General features: G+C 37.2%; 1 protein-coding gene across 1 annotated transcript in view; it reads right to left on the bottom strand.

Moving 5' to 3' along the window:
- Positions 1-19,132, bottom strand: part of ABI2 (abl interactor 2) — a 114,433-nt gene that overhangs the window by 31,923 nt on the left and 63,378 nt on the right. The window contains 7 exon segments of the mRNA XM_017884381.1: positions 4,525-4,632; positions 4,635-4,682; positions 10,832-10,884; positions 10,886-11,009; positions 12,012-12,136; positions 12,908-13,054; positions 16,603-16,700. Of these exon segments, the coding sequence (XP_017739870.1) occupies positions 4,525-4,632; positions 4,635-4,682; positions 10,832-10,884; positions 10,886-11,009; positions 12,012-12,136; positions 12,908-13,054; positions 16,603-16,700 (703 nt within the window).

Below are 19,132 nucleotides of genomic sequence, written 5' to 3' on the forward strand. Positions count from 1 at the left end.
AAAAGAGGGGGGGCATGGTGGCAAGCACCTGTAGTTCCAGCTACTTGGGAGGCTGAGGCAGGAGAATCACTTGAACCCAGGAGGTGGAGGTTGCAGTGAGCCAAGATTGCGCCGCTGCACTCCAGCCTGGGCAACAAACAAAGCAAGACTTTGGGGGAAAAAAAATCTTCCTGCTCCTGCTCTTTATTTATATTTTGCTAAAGCCCCATCACATCAGTATTCTTCTAGACATTTTAGACATTTATGGTGGTGCTGTAACTTCACAAATCATTTAGAGAATATGTGAAATGGCTTTTATTTTGCAATAGCACTATCCCAACATTGTTTTCTACTTTTTTAGTCGCTTTTAATACCATTCAGGGGTTATTAAGCCTGACACTTTCTCTTTGTGAAACAGCACACCCATTCAGGAACTCCTATATCTCATAGAACTATATTTAGATACATCTCCTGGAACCAACATTCACTTTATGAACTTTTTTCAAAAGCTTTTAAGAAATTATGAGCAGTAAAATACATGCTACTTTCTCCTAAAGGCTTTAATACTTACATGCTACATTACTGATTCATTAACAAACAAGGTTTATGTAAGTATACATATACATACTCACATGTGGATATATGTATATTCTTCTTGACCACAAGGTGCTTCATATTTACATTTAAAGTAGAGACTGTTAACTCATAATTAGCCCTATGTGTTTCTATGACCCACCCCCCTTACCACTGGCAACATGAATGATAAATTGGTATTCCTATTTCATTGGCTGGATTAGATTAAGAAATAATGAGAACCAAAGGGATTTCAGTTATGCCCTGATCAAAGGGTTCCTTTCAATAACTTGTTTCTGAAATAATCTCATGAAAAAACAATTATTGTGCTCCTAAGACTTGGCAATAGACACTGGGTGTTATATATTTTAACTCCTATAATTGCCCTTTTTCAAATTCAGATCAAATTGTACATTAACAAATATAGTAATAACACTGCTAGATTTACACCTCACAGAACCCCACTGAATTTATATTCACATGACACCCTCCAGATTGTCAGCTCACTTCCTCAGAAGCATGCAACCACAGCAAGACTCCAATTAGCAAAAAAAAAAAAAAAAAAAAAAAACCTCATAAAACACACACTTCAGATCATTTTTGTTAAATCAGAGTATTAGTTACTTCAGAAAGCACAACAAATATTCTCATTGTAAATATGAAAACAATAGGGACAACTGCAGGGCCAGTGGGATTAATACAGGAGACTTACATAAGTTTTTTTTTGAGACAGGGTCTCATTCTGTTGCCCAGGCTGGAGTACAGTGGCACAATCTCAGCTCACTGAAACTTCCACCTCCTAGCTCAATCAATCCTTCTGCCTCAGCCTCCTGAGTAGCTGGGACTGCAGGCACCTGCCACAGCGCTTGACTCATAAATAATATTCTAATGAATATAAAATAAAAGTACATCCAACAGCCTTAGAACACTGATTCACAAATCATTAAGTCTTGCAAAAAGAGCTCTTCCAAGAAAATGGTTTAGTTAGAAAAAAAATTAGTTTAGAAAAAGTACTCTGATTAACCAACTAACAATGCTGTGGCCACCCACTTTAAACAGTTATCAAATCCCTGGAGATCAAAGGCAGAACTTAATAGAGCAGAGTTCAGAAAAACAAAAAAGTGCAACTAAATTGACTCACACATTACACAGAAAGCCTAACAATCCCAATTCACCTTACTTCCATGAGTGAGAAAAATACTTTTCCTTAAAATCATTCCATAAAGTGGGGATATTTTTACTTTAACATATACTTTCAAGCATTTGAAAATCAGATTTACAAAGAAACTATTGAAATATGTATTATAAAATACATTTAAATATGTGCTTAAACAGCCTTCAAATAAATTCTACCTACAGCGTTCTCATAGGACTATTTTGAAGCATACACGAACAAAGCAGGAAATATCCCTGTATACGCTGGGCGCGGTGGCTCAAGCCTGTAATCCCAGCACTCTGGGAGGCCAAGACAAGTGGATGACTTGAGGTCAGGAGTTTGAGACCAGCTTGGCCAAGATGGTGAAACCCCGTCTCTACTAAAAATACAAAAATTAGCTGGGCATGGTGGCAGGCGCCTGTAATCCCCGCTACTTGAGAGGCTGAGGCAGGATAATTGCTTGAACCCAGGAGGTAGAGTTTGCAGTGAGCCGAGATTGTACCACTGCACTCCAGCCTGGGTGAGAAAGCAAGACTCAGTCTCAAAACAAAACAAAACAAAAATTAGCCAGGCGTGGTGGCAGGTACCTGTAATCCCAGTTACTCAGGAGGCTGAGGCGGGAGAAACGTTTGAACCGGGAAGGTGAGGTTGCAGTGAGCCAAGATTGTGCCACTGCACTCTAGCCTGGGCAACAGAGTGCAACTCCATTAAAAAAAGAAAAGAAAGAAAAGAAAAGAAAAGAGAAGAGAAGAGAAGAGAAGAGAAGAGAAGAGAAGAGAAGAGAAGAGAAGAGAAGAGAAGAGAAGAGAAGAGAAGAGAAGAGAAAAAGATAACCCTGTATATACTTACTATATATCATGTATAGTTCGTCTCAAGCTCTAACAGTGAAGCATCTCTCAGCTCCATAATGGAACCAACCCATTTTGGACTAACATCTGAGAGGGCCAAAGAGACAGCCCAGCTTCAGCAGAACTATGAAACAGGCTATAACTAAAATTTAACATTTTATAAACTAAAATTTAAAATAAAAAATGCATTTAAATACAAAACAGCACCTGAACAAATGTAAATCTGAAAACATGGTTTAAAAGAAGAATGTATAAAAAGGGCAGTTTTATCAAAATTTAAGTTCAGAATGATTTAAAAAGGACTGTACAGCCAAAACAAAATGTGAGAAAAGATAAAAGTACGTATCAATTAAGGCAGTTGGTATTCACACTATGGTTTGCACTGGATGGACTACAAATACAGCATTTAACTTACAAGAGGGACCCAGAACAGAGAAGGAATTTGGATAAATGAACAAGGGATTCATTTGGCATTCAACAAACAGTTCCTGATCAATATTCCAGGATGTAACTGTATAAAAGACTGACAAGGTCTCAGGCTTTCATGCACTTTATATCACATCCTTTCATCCGCCTTCCCCTCCACAAAAGAGAAGACTTGGGAGGGTAAGAAAAGATTTTTTTTAATATGTAGGTAGGACATGGAACCCAGGCCAGGCACGGTGACTCATGCCTGTAATCCCAGCACTCTAGGAGGCTGAGGTGGGTGGATCATTTAAGGTCAGGAGTTTGAGACCAGCCTGGCCAACATAGTGAAACCCCATCTCTACAACAAAATACAAAAATTAGCTAGATGTGGTGGTGGGTGCCTGTAATCCCAACTACTCAGGAGCCTGAGGCAGGAGAATAGCTTGAACCCAAGAGGCGGGCGTTGCAGTGATCAGAGATCACGCCACTGCACTCCATCCTAGGCAACAAAGCGAGACTCCATCTCAATTTAAAAAAAAAAAAAATTAAAGAACAGAAAGAAAGAACATGGAACTTAGAAAACCTAAGTTCAAATCCTAACCTGACCATCACCTCAGCCTCATTTTCCTCACCTATAAGATATAGGAAAATGATCACCAATCTTATTTTGTACATGATTCTAAGAATCAAATGAGATAATATGAAAACATTAGTTAAATTAAGTGTTTATGCTGAAGGATCAAATTTCTTCTGCAAGACTCTTACAAAGAATATCACTATAGATCGCAGCCACAGAGACAAACGGCAGCTCCATAAAATTCAAGGCTTATCAAAGATGGAATGAGTTGAACCCAATATCAGAGGTGTTCACACATAGGCTTACTGGCTTCTTGGCAAAAATACAGAAAAACATAAGTAAGTTGACATACCATGTCCACAACAGTCATGGTGTCTAATATTTGTTCTTGCCCTCTCTGGGGAGTAAACAAAATAATAATTCTGTTTAGCATTAAATATGTTTCAGATTAGTTATTCTGTATGCAAGATACAACCGATTATTTAGTGTAATTATTATATCTGATTCAATTTACCCAACTCCTAGTTTTTCCACCATGGGTTTGGTATGAGAATGGTATAAGCTAGTATAATTCCCTAGCACAAAATAGCTTCAAACATGTTCTCTTTTCCTTTGTTACTTCTAAATTCTGTTCATGTGCACCCAACTTTCGTTATTTGTTATTTATAGAGTAAGGACGTCTGATGAAATAAAAGGAAATACCATTCACCACAACGTTATTTTAAAAGCAAATAACCACTAAAATATTCAAAAAAAATTCTGCTCAGAAAAATTACGTTCTATGACTTTACATGGAAATCACGTACTGATTTTTTTTTAAGAATTGAAAGATACAGTATTAGCAACCTACAATTCATTCATTCTCCCATTCATTCAACAAATGGTACTAACCACTACCATGCACTATTTGTAATTACAGGTTTTTTGTAGTTGAAAGTTTTTAATTAGATACATTCTATAGAATGCAAAAAAAAAAATCTAACCTGGATTCTGGCTATAAAAAGGTCCTCCATTCATCTGATTCTGAAGGCTTGTTTGTGAAGTGATGGAAGGAGGGCGTCTATAGGGCAACGAGCCCCCTATTGTTGGGGAGTATGGCGAGAAGCAGGCCTATTCATGCTGTAAAACTGTACAGGATGACCTGAAAAAGAGATAAAACATACATATGTCATTAAAAGAAAATTATCTCAGATCATTAAATACTTTATGTACAATGCCTAAATCTTAATAATTAAAAATAACAGCTAGTTTAGTATCTGAAATACACAATGCAAGGTGAGTTATTGTTTGCTGATACTGTATCATGGTACAAAAGCAGAAAAGCAAACAAAACTATGATTAAGTTTGGAAACCTGTATCTAAATAGTTTACTAATTAGGGCTGGTGCAGTGGCTCATGCCTGTAATCCCAGCACTTTGGGAGGCCAAGGCAGGCAGATCATTTGAGGTCAGGAGTTTCAGACCAGCCTGGTCAACATAGTGAAACCCCGATTCAACTCAAAATACAAAAATTAGCCAGGCATGGTGGCGTGTGCTTGTAATTCCAGCTACTCGGGAGGCTGAGGCATGAGAATCACTTGAACTCAGGAGGTGGAAGTTGCAGTGAGCCAAGATTGCACCACTGCACTCCAGCCTGGGTGATACAGTGAGACTCTGTCTCAAAATAAACAGTTTGCTAATTAACACTATTATTTCACTAAATTAAAAATCTGATGGGGTTTCAAAATCATCACAATTAATTAAAATTTATCTGCTCCACCCCCAAAATATAGTCACTAAACACTGAAAACTAAAATCAACAGGAATGACATTTGGGAAAGCAAGAGAAAAAAATGTTTGACACACAGTCTTATTCCAAAATAATAAATAATAATAAATGTAAGGTAGTAAAAAATTTTGTTTAAAGGAAAATAAAGTATTTCAACAAAAGGTTAAATGACATGATTCCAAATCAAACACTTCTTTCATTTAATCAAAAAATCTACCATGAAAGCTACATTATTTTGTCTTAAAATTAAAATCTAAAAAATTTACAATCATGAAAAAAATTAAGATATAAAAAGAGGGTCAAAATATCTTATTTTTAATATCATCCCTAAGTCCATACACAGTTATCATCAATTTCACTGTATTTTGCTCTCTTGAGAGTTCTTCCACAGCTAATGTCAACTGCAGACATGATTCCATAATCCATCAATTTCCTAATAATATAATCCACTCCCTAAACTTTACCTTGACTTCACTCCCACCTACATTAAGCTGAAAACTTTTTCTTACAGACAGAGCACTACAGCACCCATGAGAGAGTACACCAGCAGACAAGGGAGAAGGAGAGGGCAAGAGAGAAGAGGAGGAGGATAAATAAGTAGGTGGAGAAGAAAGCAGAAAGGGGACGGGAAGCTAGAGGAGGAGGAGATGAAGGTGGAGGAGGGCAAGAGGATAGAGGAGGGGAAAGGAAAGGAGAAAGAGAAAGGGAGAAAGAGAGGAGATAAGTGAAGAAGAAAAAAAAAACACTTTTGCTAAACCCAACAGGAAGCCAGAAGGAAAAAGAATCCATTGGAGCATTTCCTGGAGGTCAGCCTACCAGAGAAAAGGGGAGAGTAGAGGAGGGGGACTGGGGGAACAGATGATACCTGGCACACTCATGTAACCATGTGTGCCTAAGGTTATCCTGAAATTTTTTAATTCTAAAATAAACTACTTGAAACACAGTGAGATTAAGACTTATGTAATGTAGAATTTGATGAATACTTGATTTGTTCAAATCTTCATGATCAAACACTGCAGTCATATCCTCTTCCAGGCTTCATATTTCTCAGTTGAATCTTACCATCTTTATTCTACTTTAATATTAGACTATCTTCTTGGTAATTTTAAGTAAAAGTATTAGAGGAAAAAAACACTGACAATTTTTCATCTTGTCTATTATTATAAAATGGTTTTACATGACTAAAACTGCTCTACAGGAACTCTGTAAGTTTATCAAGCTTAGATTCATATGGAGTCATACAGATTATAAGAGCACTCATTGGTATAACATTTAATCATCTTACATGTGTCTCAAAAACCTAAAACTCAATTGTGTTGTATAAAATCTTAAGCACTCAAGCTTAAACATAATCCGCTATCAACTGAGAAGCCTCTGTAACCATGATAAACATGAAAACGTACAAACGATTTAAAAGGCATATTTAGTTATCTGAACCACTGAATACAATTATTAGCATTTCAGTAATTAATCTATAACAAACTAATACAAACCTAGGATCAAGTTAAAAACATCTGGATTAACATCATTATGAATTTTATATAGTTAGATCTAGTCTAAAACCTCACATGGGCTGGTTGTGGTGGCTCAGGCCTTTAATCCCAGCACTATGGGAGGTGGAGGCAGGTGGATCACTTCAGATCAGGAGTTCAAGACCAGCCTGACCAACACGATGAAACCTTGTCTCCATTAAAAATACAAAAAATTAGCTGGGTGTGGTGGCTCACGCTTGTAATCCTAGCTCCTCAGGAGGCTAAGGCAGGAGAATCGCTTGAGTCCAGGCAACAGAGGTTGCAGTGAGCCAAGATCACCACTGTACTCCAGCCTGGGCTGTCTGTCTCAAAAAAAAAAAAAAAAAAAAAAAAAAAAAAAAAAAAAAAAAAAAATTCACACTATTAATGAGAGATTTACCATTTGGGGTTTTAAAAATATATATACTTCATTATCATAAATCTAACGATAAAACCTGAAACTAAAAACTTCTAGAAGAAAACACAGAACAAAATCTTTATGACTTCAGGTAAAGAATTCTTAGATATGCCACCAAAGCACAATTCATTTAAAAAAAAATGAAAATAACACTTAATAAAATGAAGAATTTCTGCTATTTGAAATACATTAAAAAAATAAATGAACAGGCTGGGCCCAGTGGCTCATGCCTGTAATCCCAGCACTTTGGGAGGCTGAGGCGGGTGGATCACCTGAGGTCAGGAGTTCAAGACCAATTTGGCCAACATGGTGAAACCCCGTCCCTACTAAAAATACAAAAATTAGCTGGGCATGGTGGCAGGCACCTGTAATCCCAGCTACTTGGGAGGCTGGGCAGGAGAGTCACTTGAACCTGCGAGGTGGAGGTTGTGGTGAGCTGAGATCACGCCACTGCACTCCAGCCTGGACGCCAAGAGTGAAACTTTGTCCTTCCGCCGCCCCACCCCGCCCCGCCAAAAAAAAATAGAAAATAAGCAAATGAATCACAAAATGGAAGAAAATATTTGTAACTCATAATCTATAAAAGACATATATTTAGAAAGTAAAAGAACTCAATGATAAGGAAAAAAAACCTTATTAAAAAGGTGAGAAGGAGCAAAACATTTGAACAGATATTTCACCAAAGAGGATATACACATGGCAAATAAGCACATGAAAAAAATGTTCAATATCATTAGTCATTATACAGCCATTTTGGAAAACAACTTGCCAGTTTCTTATAAAGTTAAAAATTTACTTATAATATAACCCAGCAATTCTATTCCCTAGGTATTTACCTGAATGAAATGAAAACCCAAGTGCACAAAAAAAGCCTGTATGTACATGTTTATGGCAACTTTATTCATAAGCACTCAAAACTGGAAAAATCTAAATGTCCTCTGAGAAAGGGATAAACAAATTGTGGTACATCCCCATACAATACAACACTACTAAGCAATAAAATGTAATGAAATACTTAAACATGCAACAACATGGGTATTCTCAAATGCATCTGGCCAAAAAAACAGATCAAAAAAGCTACTTACCATATGCTTTCATTTATGTGTTATTCTTAAAAAGGCACAACTTTAGAGACAAAAAACACATCAAGGGCTTACCAGGAGCTGGGAGTGGAGGGGAAGGACTGACTATAAAAAGGGGGCATGGAGGAAATTTTTGTGATGATAGGACTGTTCTATATCTTGATTGTGGTGGCAATTACGTGTCAGTACACCTTTGTCAAAACTCACATACATGGTATACAGGGTGAATTTTACTGTACATGAGTTACACCTTAGTAAAAAGAAAAAAAATTGCTTGGTAACTCAGATACTATATAAAAGAGACTACCCTGATGTAAATTATTAAAAGGCATTTACCTTGCTTTTTGTTTCAAAAACCACAGTTAATTATCCCCTCACACAACAAACGTTTATTTAGTGAACACTGAGCCAGACACCTGTTATTCAACTAATATTTAATTACTAAAACACAGACTCTCAGTTGGGGGTGATTTGTCCTTTCTGATGCATTCTTTATCAAAGCCGGAGCACAAGGAGATTCCTATATTTAACCAGTTAGTTTGGCCTAACAGTTGTATCTGTATCAAAAAACAGCCCATGTTTACATTTATCTACTGCAGAAAGCTTTTCTTTAAAAGTCATATAGAAGGAATCCCATACGACACCATCCAAAACCCACTTTGGCTAAAAGTGTCTTTTAAAACATGTAAAGATCTTATATATGTGTAACATGTATAACAGCAAAGCTGAATATAAATGCTATGAAGCTCTTTACTGGCAAGTGGAACACTACAGTGATTGATATGCTTTGAATCTGTGTCCCTGCCCAAATCTCATGTTGAACTGTAATCCCCAATGTTGGAGGTGGGGCTTGGGGGGAGGTGACTGGATCACAAGGGTAGTCTCTCATGGTTTAGCACCATCCCCCTTGGAGCTGTTCTTGCAATAATGAGATCTGGTTGTTTAAAAGTGTGTAGCGGCCGGGCGCGGTGGCTCAAACCTGTGATCCCAGCACTTTGGGAGGCCGAGACGGGCAGATCACGAGGTCAGGAGATCGAGACCATCCTGGCTAATACGGTGAAACCCCGTCTCTACTAAAAAATACAAAAAAATAGCCGGGCGAGGTGGCGGGCGCCTGTAGTCCCAGCTACTCGGGAGGCTGAGGCAGGAGAATGGCGTAAACCTGGGAGGCGGAGCTTGCAGTGAGCTGAGATCTGGCCACTGCACTCCAGCCTGGGCGACAGAGCGAGACTCCGTCTCAAAAAAAAAAAAAGTGTGTAGCACCTCCCCCTTTGTCCTCTTGCTCCTACTCTGGCCATGTGACCAGTGTGCTTCCCGTCTGCTTTAGGCCATGAGTGTAAGTTTCCTGAGGCCTCCTCAGAAGCCGAGCAGATGCCAGTATCATGATTCCTGTATAACCTGAAGAACCGGTAGCCAATTAAACCTCTTTTCTGCATAAATTTCCCAGTCTCAGGTATTTACAGCATTGTGAGAACAGACTAATACAGTGATATATGTTCAAACACATATATTTTATAGCAGATAAGAACCTGTTTACTAGCCAGCATCATTAACTGTACAAATACATTTTGTAGCAATTGAGTCTATCTCCTTCCCAATCAAAACAGATTTTAGATTGCAATTTTAAAACACTAGCCAACTTAAATAAACCTGAAATTCTTTACAAGTACATTGTCTATGAGTTTCCAATGCTGCTATAATAAGCAACAGATTCTGTTAAAAACAGACTTAGAGGCTTTCCATTTGTTGTATCAAATATTTCCTATAAAATATACCTTAGAATTATTGTAATAGACTTTTGTTAACCATTTAACCTGTAATAAAATATTTTTTTTTTTTTTTTTTTTTTTTTTTTTTTTTTTTTTTTTTTTTTTTTTTTTTTGAGACGAGTCTCACTCTGTCACCACCGGGGCTTGGAGTGCAGTGGCGGATCTCAGCTCACTGAAAAAAAAAAAAAAAAAAACACTGCAAGCTCCCGCCTCCCAGGGTTTACGGCCGTTCTCCTGCCTCAGCCTCCCGAGTAGCTGGGACTTACAGGCCCGCACCTAGCCCGGCTAGATTTTTGGTTAGATTTTTGTATTTCAGTAGAGACGGGGTTTCACTGTGGTTAGCCAGGATGGTCCTCGATCGTCCTGACCTCGTGATCCGCCGTCTCGGCCTCCCAAAGTGCTGGGATTACAGGCTTGAGCCACCACGCCCCCAATAAAACATTTTAATGACATTTTCAAAACTGTATATAAGATAGCTTCCATATTTAAACTTAAAAATCTCTAATAAATGAAATTCAAGCATAAAAGACATAAAATTTTGCTACGCCTATTGGGAAAATGTATGAGAAACTTTACCTCGTTTTCTCAGGAAATGTAATCTCGGTCACAGACTTTCTGGTTAGTATCATTATTCTTATTTTTTTTATACAAAGTAATCAAACCAAAACAACAAAAATCAAAGGTGGTAAGTAAGAGAATAGCCGATGACTGGATCTGCCTGCCAATTATAAGCAAATACTTACCTGTAGGGGAGTGGAAAAACAACAGGGGGAGTGGAGAAGTGAAGCCATCAGCAGGGTCTGGCACCCGCCAGCAGCAGCGTCGGGGCAGTGGGGCAAGGGACAGTAGCAGGACAAGAGGGGCAGGGGCAGATGCAGAAGTAGTCAGGAAGGGGAGGAGTGCCAGCAGAGCCAGCAGGGGCCTGGAGGGGAAAGGGGTAAGAGGGCAGCAATTAATGAGGCATCATATGAGGCAGGATTAGAAAAGGTATTAGAGTATTTAATGTTAGATATTCAGTGGCTTAACACTAACCAAAAGAACAGAGTTGAAAAAAAGAATACAACTATGTTAAAGGATTTCTATATAAGCAGCAAATAATTCAGACACTAGGATAATGTACAGATTTTTTTCAATTCATTAAACAAACATTTCCTTTTTATTTGAAGACTATCCAGAAAAAAAGTGGTTCCCCTCCATATTGTTATTCTAGATAACATTCCGTATACGTATCAAAACTAACATAATACACTAAAAAGCAACAGTTTTCCATTTTGAATTATACAAATCAGAAAAGAGACATATTCCAGATATCAGGAAAAAAAAAAAGTTTTTTTAAACACAATCTTTAACAATTTTTAAAGGCATTTATCTAACTTGTTATATAAGTAATAAGTATGTAAATTGTATTAATGTATTTTGTGTCATGTTTTTAAAACTAAGTTTTAAGTGTGTATCTCCTCGAATCAAATAAGCAATTTTTCGGTTTCAGAGAAAAGAGGGTAACATTTTCAGAGACTACTGAATTCCAATACGTCCACTAAATTTAACTGTCAAAACTACTTTTCATTATCTGCCCAATCTTCTGTTACTAAGATGATTCTCACACTGAGTTCCCACTGTGTCCAAAGACTGCACTGTCATAACACTAGCTGGAATTAAACTTGTAACTCATAACAAAGTGTGATCTGAAACCTCAAAGCAGCAACTGAGCCACATCACCAAAGGCATAAAGAGAAGTGCAAACTGAGCAAACACTTATAAATCACTAGATTACAAATAACAAATATATAAAGACTTCCCAATATTTATGATTCCTAAAGAAAAAAAAAATCCTGATTATGAAGAAAGCCCACCATAATTAAATCACAAATTGAATCAAATTCAGAAAGGAAAAGTGAAGATGAGGCACCATGAATGTTTTACCTGGAAAGACACTGGGAGGAGATGGAGTAGGAACAGCAATAGGAACCCCCACACTACCACTTCCACTGTTCTCTCGACTGCTGCTCCGACTACTTGGGTGGCTCCCTCCACTACTCCCACTGCTGCTAAAGAAATAAGAGCCACCAAAACATGAGTATTTATAAACAGTAAGAGATCATCAGCACTTCCCAACATTTTCTGAGATGAATGTAGCTACAATAAAGGTAATTCAAAAGCATTCCACTTCAAAAAAAAAATTTCCTTGAGCTCCAAGTCAGTGACAGGTTAAAAAAAATGTGTGTGTGTGTGTGTGTGCGTGTGTGTATTTCTTAATAAAGTTGAGGGAAAAACTGAGTTCAATAAGCTTGTTTTGACATTTTGAAAAAATTATCCAGAAATATAAGTGATAAATGTTGAGGTTTAACACATTAAAACAATAAATATTGCCTTATTCCAGTTTAATGCCTATCTGAAGAAACTTCTTTTATAATAAAAACATCTCCCTAAACAGATTTGAGTAATTTTAATTCACAATCATACTTTGATGTACTATCCCATATTAATGTTTTATTATGTATAGTTTTTCATCTGTAAAGTTCCACCAAAAAAACAACCTGACATTTCCCACATTTGGTCCATAATTTTTTTTCCAGATCAACTGAACTCTTAAAACTTGGAGAGAAGTCTGCACTTTGAGATGTCTGTTCTTTATCAACTTCCTGACTGCTCAAAGTTGCATCAGAACATGAGGAGAGAGAGGTGAAATCAGATGAGGTTTGGGAGAGGAGAGTGAGGAAAAGAACTTAGTGCTTGGAAAATGAGAGATTTACCTGAAGTAATCTGAACAGATTATGGTACTATGACCATCACATTTTGCACTGAGGTAGAGAAAATACCTGTAAGTTCGATTTCTTTGATTCACAGAAGCTGTCCTCACAGGGCTCTGCTGCGAGGGAGCCATATTACGGGTTGGGCTAGGTACGTAATCATTTGGTACCACTGGAGGACGCACTGGCTCCAGTGTGCGATAGGGGGAGTGCCGCCTACAAAAAGAAGAGCGTATGTATTGTATGATTAAGCAAGTTTCGGCACAATAAATTCAAAGAGTTGCCAGCAGTGAGATACAATTTGTAATCAGAGATAGGAAAGGTGTTTTAACATAACCCAGCTACCAATTTCAGTCTTTACTAATGTATCACTTCTCCACCATTATGGTTTTGGTGAATATTGTTATTTTTCAGTCTCCAACCTCATTTCCCTGTGCTAATGCAATTTTGTTCATTTATTCTCAAAGAGCACAAAGGTTCTCTACCATTTAAGCCAATGTTTCCCAGACCCTACTCTCTTCTTAGAAGAGTTGGAATTCTTTTTTTTAGTATCATATTGAAGTTTCCCAACTGTACTTCAAATGCACTAATTATTCTCCTCTCCCTTCTCTCCCTAACCAAAGATATTCAAAGACAGGAACCACAAATCTAGATTTCGGATCTATAATCCCCACACTGATGATCACTACTAGCCATAATAACTCATTTCCCTTTCTATACACCAAACACACAGAAATTAAAGTACATCAGCATACAAAAATACACACTTTAATCTCATCTTCCATTCTCACTTTCTCCCTCAACTTTCACCTTGATCTCTTTTCTCTTTCCCTCCTCAGAGTTCAACATTTACAAAGGTGGGGGGAAGCGACCACCACAACAGCCTTTCTATATTATCTACTTTGAACTGTAAAATACAAATCAGACTGGATTTTATTAACACATATTTCCCATCTTTTCCCAAAATTTCCTCATAAGGAGGATGAAAAGAGGAAGAAAGGAAATATGACAGGAAACAGGATGCACATGGGGAAATTAGTGATTATTAAATTAGTTCTCATTTCTACTTAGGTTTCCAAATTCTTTAAGATAAACAGTCAATTGACATATTTTAGATGAGATCTTGGTCACTAAAAGAATAAGAACTGATCAAGATGTGAAAATTAAAAAGCTTTCTTTTCCTGAAATGATGTTGCTCTACTGACTTAGGTATGGATCCCAGAGTTCCTTTAACTACTGCTCTCCTGGGGCACTCAAGTTATGGATCACTGATTTTGGATGAAATCACTTTGCAATTTACTCTCCTACCCTTCAAAGTCTCCTTACATAAGTATATACATTGGTAATTAAAAATAAAATAAGGGACACTGGATGAAATCTTGGGTCAAAAGAGGAAAAAGTAATGTCAGGACTTTGGATTTAAAATACTAAAAGGAAGTTCCAGCATCTCTTAAATTATAATGCAATTATTAAAAATAAAATGAGAAACATTAATTTCTCCAACATCTAATTTTCAGACAATTTTCCTAGGCAATAAAATGTTTTGTTGTGGCCGGGTGCAGTGGCTCACGCCTGTAATCCCAGCACTTTGGGAGAAGGCCAGGGCAGGCAGAGCACCTGAGCTCAGGAGTTTGAGATCAGCCTGGCCAACATGGTGAAACCCCATCTGTACTAAAAATACAAAAATTAGCTGGAAATGGTGGCATACACCTGTAATCGCAGCTACTCAGTAGGCTGAGGCAGGAGAATCGCCCGGAGGCAAGAGAATTGCCTGGGCACAGGAGGCAGAGGTTGTAGTGAGTCAATATTGCACCACCACACTCCAGTGAGACTGTCTCAAAAAAATAAGTGCTGTTGCATCCAAGTAAAAATTCTTTGATAACTGAGAACTATAGAGTGAAGGCAATGACAAAAAGATTTTTTTTTAAAAAAAAAAGCAAAGGAACAAAATGTGGTGACAAGGCAAAGACTATGTGGAAAAATAGGTTATAGCCATCAACTAGCAGAGTGGGTCTCAGCAACTGTGGTCCCCAAGGATCCTGCAGAACCACTACAAATATACAAGGAAAACAAACACTGGTATATGAGCAAATCTTCAAAACTTGAGAACACAAAGTTTCATTTTTCTAGGGACTTTCTAGGGACTAAGTAGCTTACCTTACTAACAATTTTGATTTAAAACCCAACAAAATCCATAAGGCACTACACATGATACAAATGTAAATGCTTCCATAGGAAAATAAAAACAGAGTTCCTCTTCATCTCTCTACCCTCACCCCTGGCACCATTATACACTACTATGCCATCTACATTCTACCTTGAAGTTTAAATCTTATTTGATCCACTAGATTTTCTCTCTCTCTAAGCAGAATTATTGTGTCTACCCCTAATAAAGTCATCCTATTCCTGGCTGGAATTTATTTTTATTCTTTGGTCTCCTACTGTCCTATTATCCCTCTTTCAGCACTATCCTCCACTGTATCTCAAATCAGTTTGTCCTATCCTGATCCACAGTGCTTGACTGGGTTTTGGTTTTTTGAAGGTTTGTGGTTGTTTTGTTGTTGTTGTTGCTGCTGCTGCTGCTGCTGCTGCTGCTGCTGGTGGTGGTAGTGATGGTGGTGGTGGTAGTGGTGAGGGAGCCAAAAACAAGACTGTCAATTAAAAACTTGTTTAGCATATATCATAAAGCCAATGGTTGTCAAAACATTTTGTCTTTGTCTTATACATTTTTTAAAATCCAATTTGTGGTACAGTGACCCTGAAAAGTTGATAGAGGACAAATATTACCCCCCCTTTTACAGATGAAAAAACTGAATTCTCGGCAGCTGACTATGCAGGAACTATGAAGTTACAGCACAGCTGAAACAGAATTTTAATCATCTGGCTTCTGGGCTATACTATGCCAACCTAATCATAAATTTCAATCACAATAAGCCAAGTTGATAATACGATGCTCTAGAAGAAAAAAGTCAAGCTTTTCCATTAATTGGTCATTTTTGCCAAATGTCAAATCTAGAGCCCAACTCTGTAGGACCAAAATAAAGCTCCATATTCTTCTTTTTTTTTTTTTTTTTTTTTTTTTTTTTGAGACAGGGTCTCACTCTGCCACCGAGGCTGCAGCACAGTGGTATGATCATGGCTCACTGCAGCCTCAACCTCCTGGGCTCAGGTGATCCTCCTGTCTCAGCCTCGCGAGTAGCTGGGGCTACAAGTGCATGCACCACCATACCCAGCTTATTTTTGTATTTTTCGTAGAGACAGGGTTTCACCATGTTGCCCAGGCCGGTCTTAAACTCCTGGGCTCAAGTGATCTGCTCACTTCCGTCTCTCAAAGTGTTTGGATTACAGGCATGAGCCACCACACCTAGCCTAAAGCTCAATATTCTTGTAAGTTTTACAGAATTTTATAATCTACACAGCTTAAAATGGATAGTTGGAGTTAAACTGTAATATAAAAGACTATATAAATTTTCTGAAAGAAAAGGAATTAAAATTAGACTGCAATTTACGATAAATCATGAACTTGGGCTAGGATTTTATCTCAAATTTTAAATTCACTAGAAAAACAATTTCTAAAAGAATCTTTTGAAGTATAAAATGTGTTTCCCAAGAGAAGAGAAAGTTATACACACAATAATCCTACAAAGAAAATGTTCTCTCTTCAAATACTCAAAAAATAATTTAAATATATGTTGTATATTATATTCCTTTCTAAACAATACTACATGAAATGGTTTTCAATTACTACTTAGTTATATACTCACCCAAGTGTCCCTTTCCCTGACATAGGGGGACTAGGGGGCTTCTGAGTTGGAGGTGTGGTACGCGGCAGCCCACCCATCTTCATGTTCTGGGTACTCACCTAAAAAATTTTAAGGAAAACTCAACTTGTATGGAGTGAAATAAAGTGCCACTTTCGGGAAATAATGCTACACTACGTAACAAAGGAGGGGAAGGTTTAAATACAGGGAAAAAATTAGAGGCCATGCATTTCATATGCAATTTCTACTCTACTATTATTCTACAGTTGTACTCAAAGGACTCTTCCTAACGTGAGATTTTCAAATCATTATAAACTTGTATGCAAAGACTTTATTTGCCATTAGGCCATCACACCAACAGATCACTGGTTAGACTATTTGATATTACATTCAATTAAAATTAAATAGAATAACTACAAAATTTTAGTTTTAATAAAGAGTAACTCAATCAAAAACAATAATGCTTTTAAGCAATTCCTTATTTTAAAGATAACTTTCTTTTCTTTTTTTTTTTTTGAGACGGAGTCTCACTCTGTCACCCAGGTTGGAGTGCAGTGGCACGACCTTGGCTCATTGCAACCTCTGCCTCCCAGGTTCAAGCAATTCTCCTGCCTCAGCCTCCCAAGTAGCTGGGACTACAGGTGCAAGGCACTACACCCAGCTAATTTCTTGTATTTTAGTAGAGACGGGGTTTCCCCGTGTTGCCCAGGCTGATCTCAAACTCTTGAGCTCAGGCAATTCGCCAGCCTCGGCCTCCCAAAGTGCTAGGATTACAGGCGTGAGCCACTGCACCCGGCCAGTAACTTTCTTTAGATAGCAAGCTTATAAGGAAAATATATTTCCCAAATAAAAATATGCAACTATGCATATGATCCACTATAACTAGAGAATATAAAGATAAATCATATAATATACACAGAAAATTTTAGTTTTTAAAATTGTGGGCCAGTCTCATAAGTCAGATTTAGTTAGTATCTTCTTATGAGGGAATCACCTACCTGAAAACTGCTAGAAGTTCAAGCCAGGTTCCTAAACATCTGAACCAGAAAGTTAAGGCTGAAGTATCCCATTCAACTGGGAGCAGCACAAGGGCCACAGGCAATATCCTAGTTCCAATGGAAATTGAACCCACTCAGGCCCAAACTGAAGGTGAATTCAGGCATGAGAAAGATGTAACATAGCTCTAAGTCAGAGCTGGACCATAACTCCACTCACTATTCTATCTCCAACTGAAAATGCAAGTGTGGGAAAGATGGGTAATCTGGGAATAATGGAGGTCACCAAAGGAGTATGTCAGCACTTACACAGAAAGCCCTGGCTATCTCAAAAAGCTAAGAAAAGTCACTCACAAGTGTAGTTCAAATGCAGTCTCAAGAGACTACCAATGGGTTAGTGTTCACCACACAGGTTCATATCTGATCCTATTTTAAGACCCTAATATTCAAATAATATTTGAATTGCCATCTTCGAAATATATTTTTAAAAAGGACCTCAACTTTTCTAAAAATAATGTGGCTAGACTAGTCAAATTATACTTCCTAAATAAAATTGCAAGACATTATACCATTGAAACCAGAATACATTCATAACTGTAATTTCAGAATATAAATTTTCAGAAAGCAAATCATAATTGTATACAGAAAAGTGAGGCTATCAAAACCAACCCTGGCTTAAGTGGAATTTTTTAAAATCCTAAAATACTACTTGTTATTTGAATAGGCAAGAAATACTATCTCAAGAAACAAATTCTTCAAATGAATAGCCCAGTGAACAAGTTGCGTGTGATGTTAAAACAATCTTTAATGACAAATGATACCTTTGAAATGTCAATATTTTAAAGTGAAGCATTTATCTGTAATCCTTTTGTTGTTGCTTTTAAACAATAAAACAAACATTATCAAGTAAGAGTAAAGATTAACTTATCCTTGCTCTCCCTCTCATTAATAAGCAGAGGGTATACTACTCGTATCTTAAAATGAAAACACCAGAAAAAGTTTTTTTAAAAAAAATCAATCCACATTTGGGGAAAATTTTAGGAGCCATATAACAAATAATGAATAGCTTTTAAAACTGCATATCTTAATTTCTGAAACCAGAAGATTTTTTTAAAGTAGTAACCAAAGTCCTTTAAGCTCAACCTTAAAAAACATAAAACCCAAACTTACTTTAAGTGATGAGGGAGAAGTGAACCAAACACTAAAACTACATCAATCTGCTAGAAACAGGAAGGAAAAGGAGCAGGAATTTAAGAGAGAATTTTATTCTATATATGGGATAGCTAAAATATTTGAAAAGATCTTTCCAACTTCTATTTGTTTTAGGTTTTGGTATGCAAGGTGTTTTTGTTTAAATTGCAGTATCTTCTATAAGTCTTTAGACCTACCTCCCCCCCCACCCAAAAAAAACCGGCATAAAATAAACAATCTATATATTAAAATCTGGTGGACATTTCTTTTTTATTTTTTGTTTTTATTTATTTAGTTTTTTTTGAGAGGGAGTCTTGCTCTGTCGCCAAGGCTGGAGTGCAATGGCA

This window comes from Rhinopithecus bieti, unplaced genomic scaffold (assembly GCF_001698545.2).
Source record: "Rhinopithecus bieti isolate Rb0 unplaced genomic scaffold, ASM169854v2 scaffold_14229, whole genome shotgun sequence".
Taxonomy (NCBI): domain Eukaryota; kingdom Metazoa; phylum Chordata; class Mammalia; order Primates; family Cercopithecidae; genus Rhinopithecus; species Rhinopithecus bieti.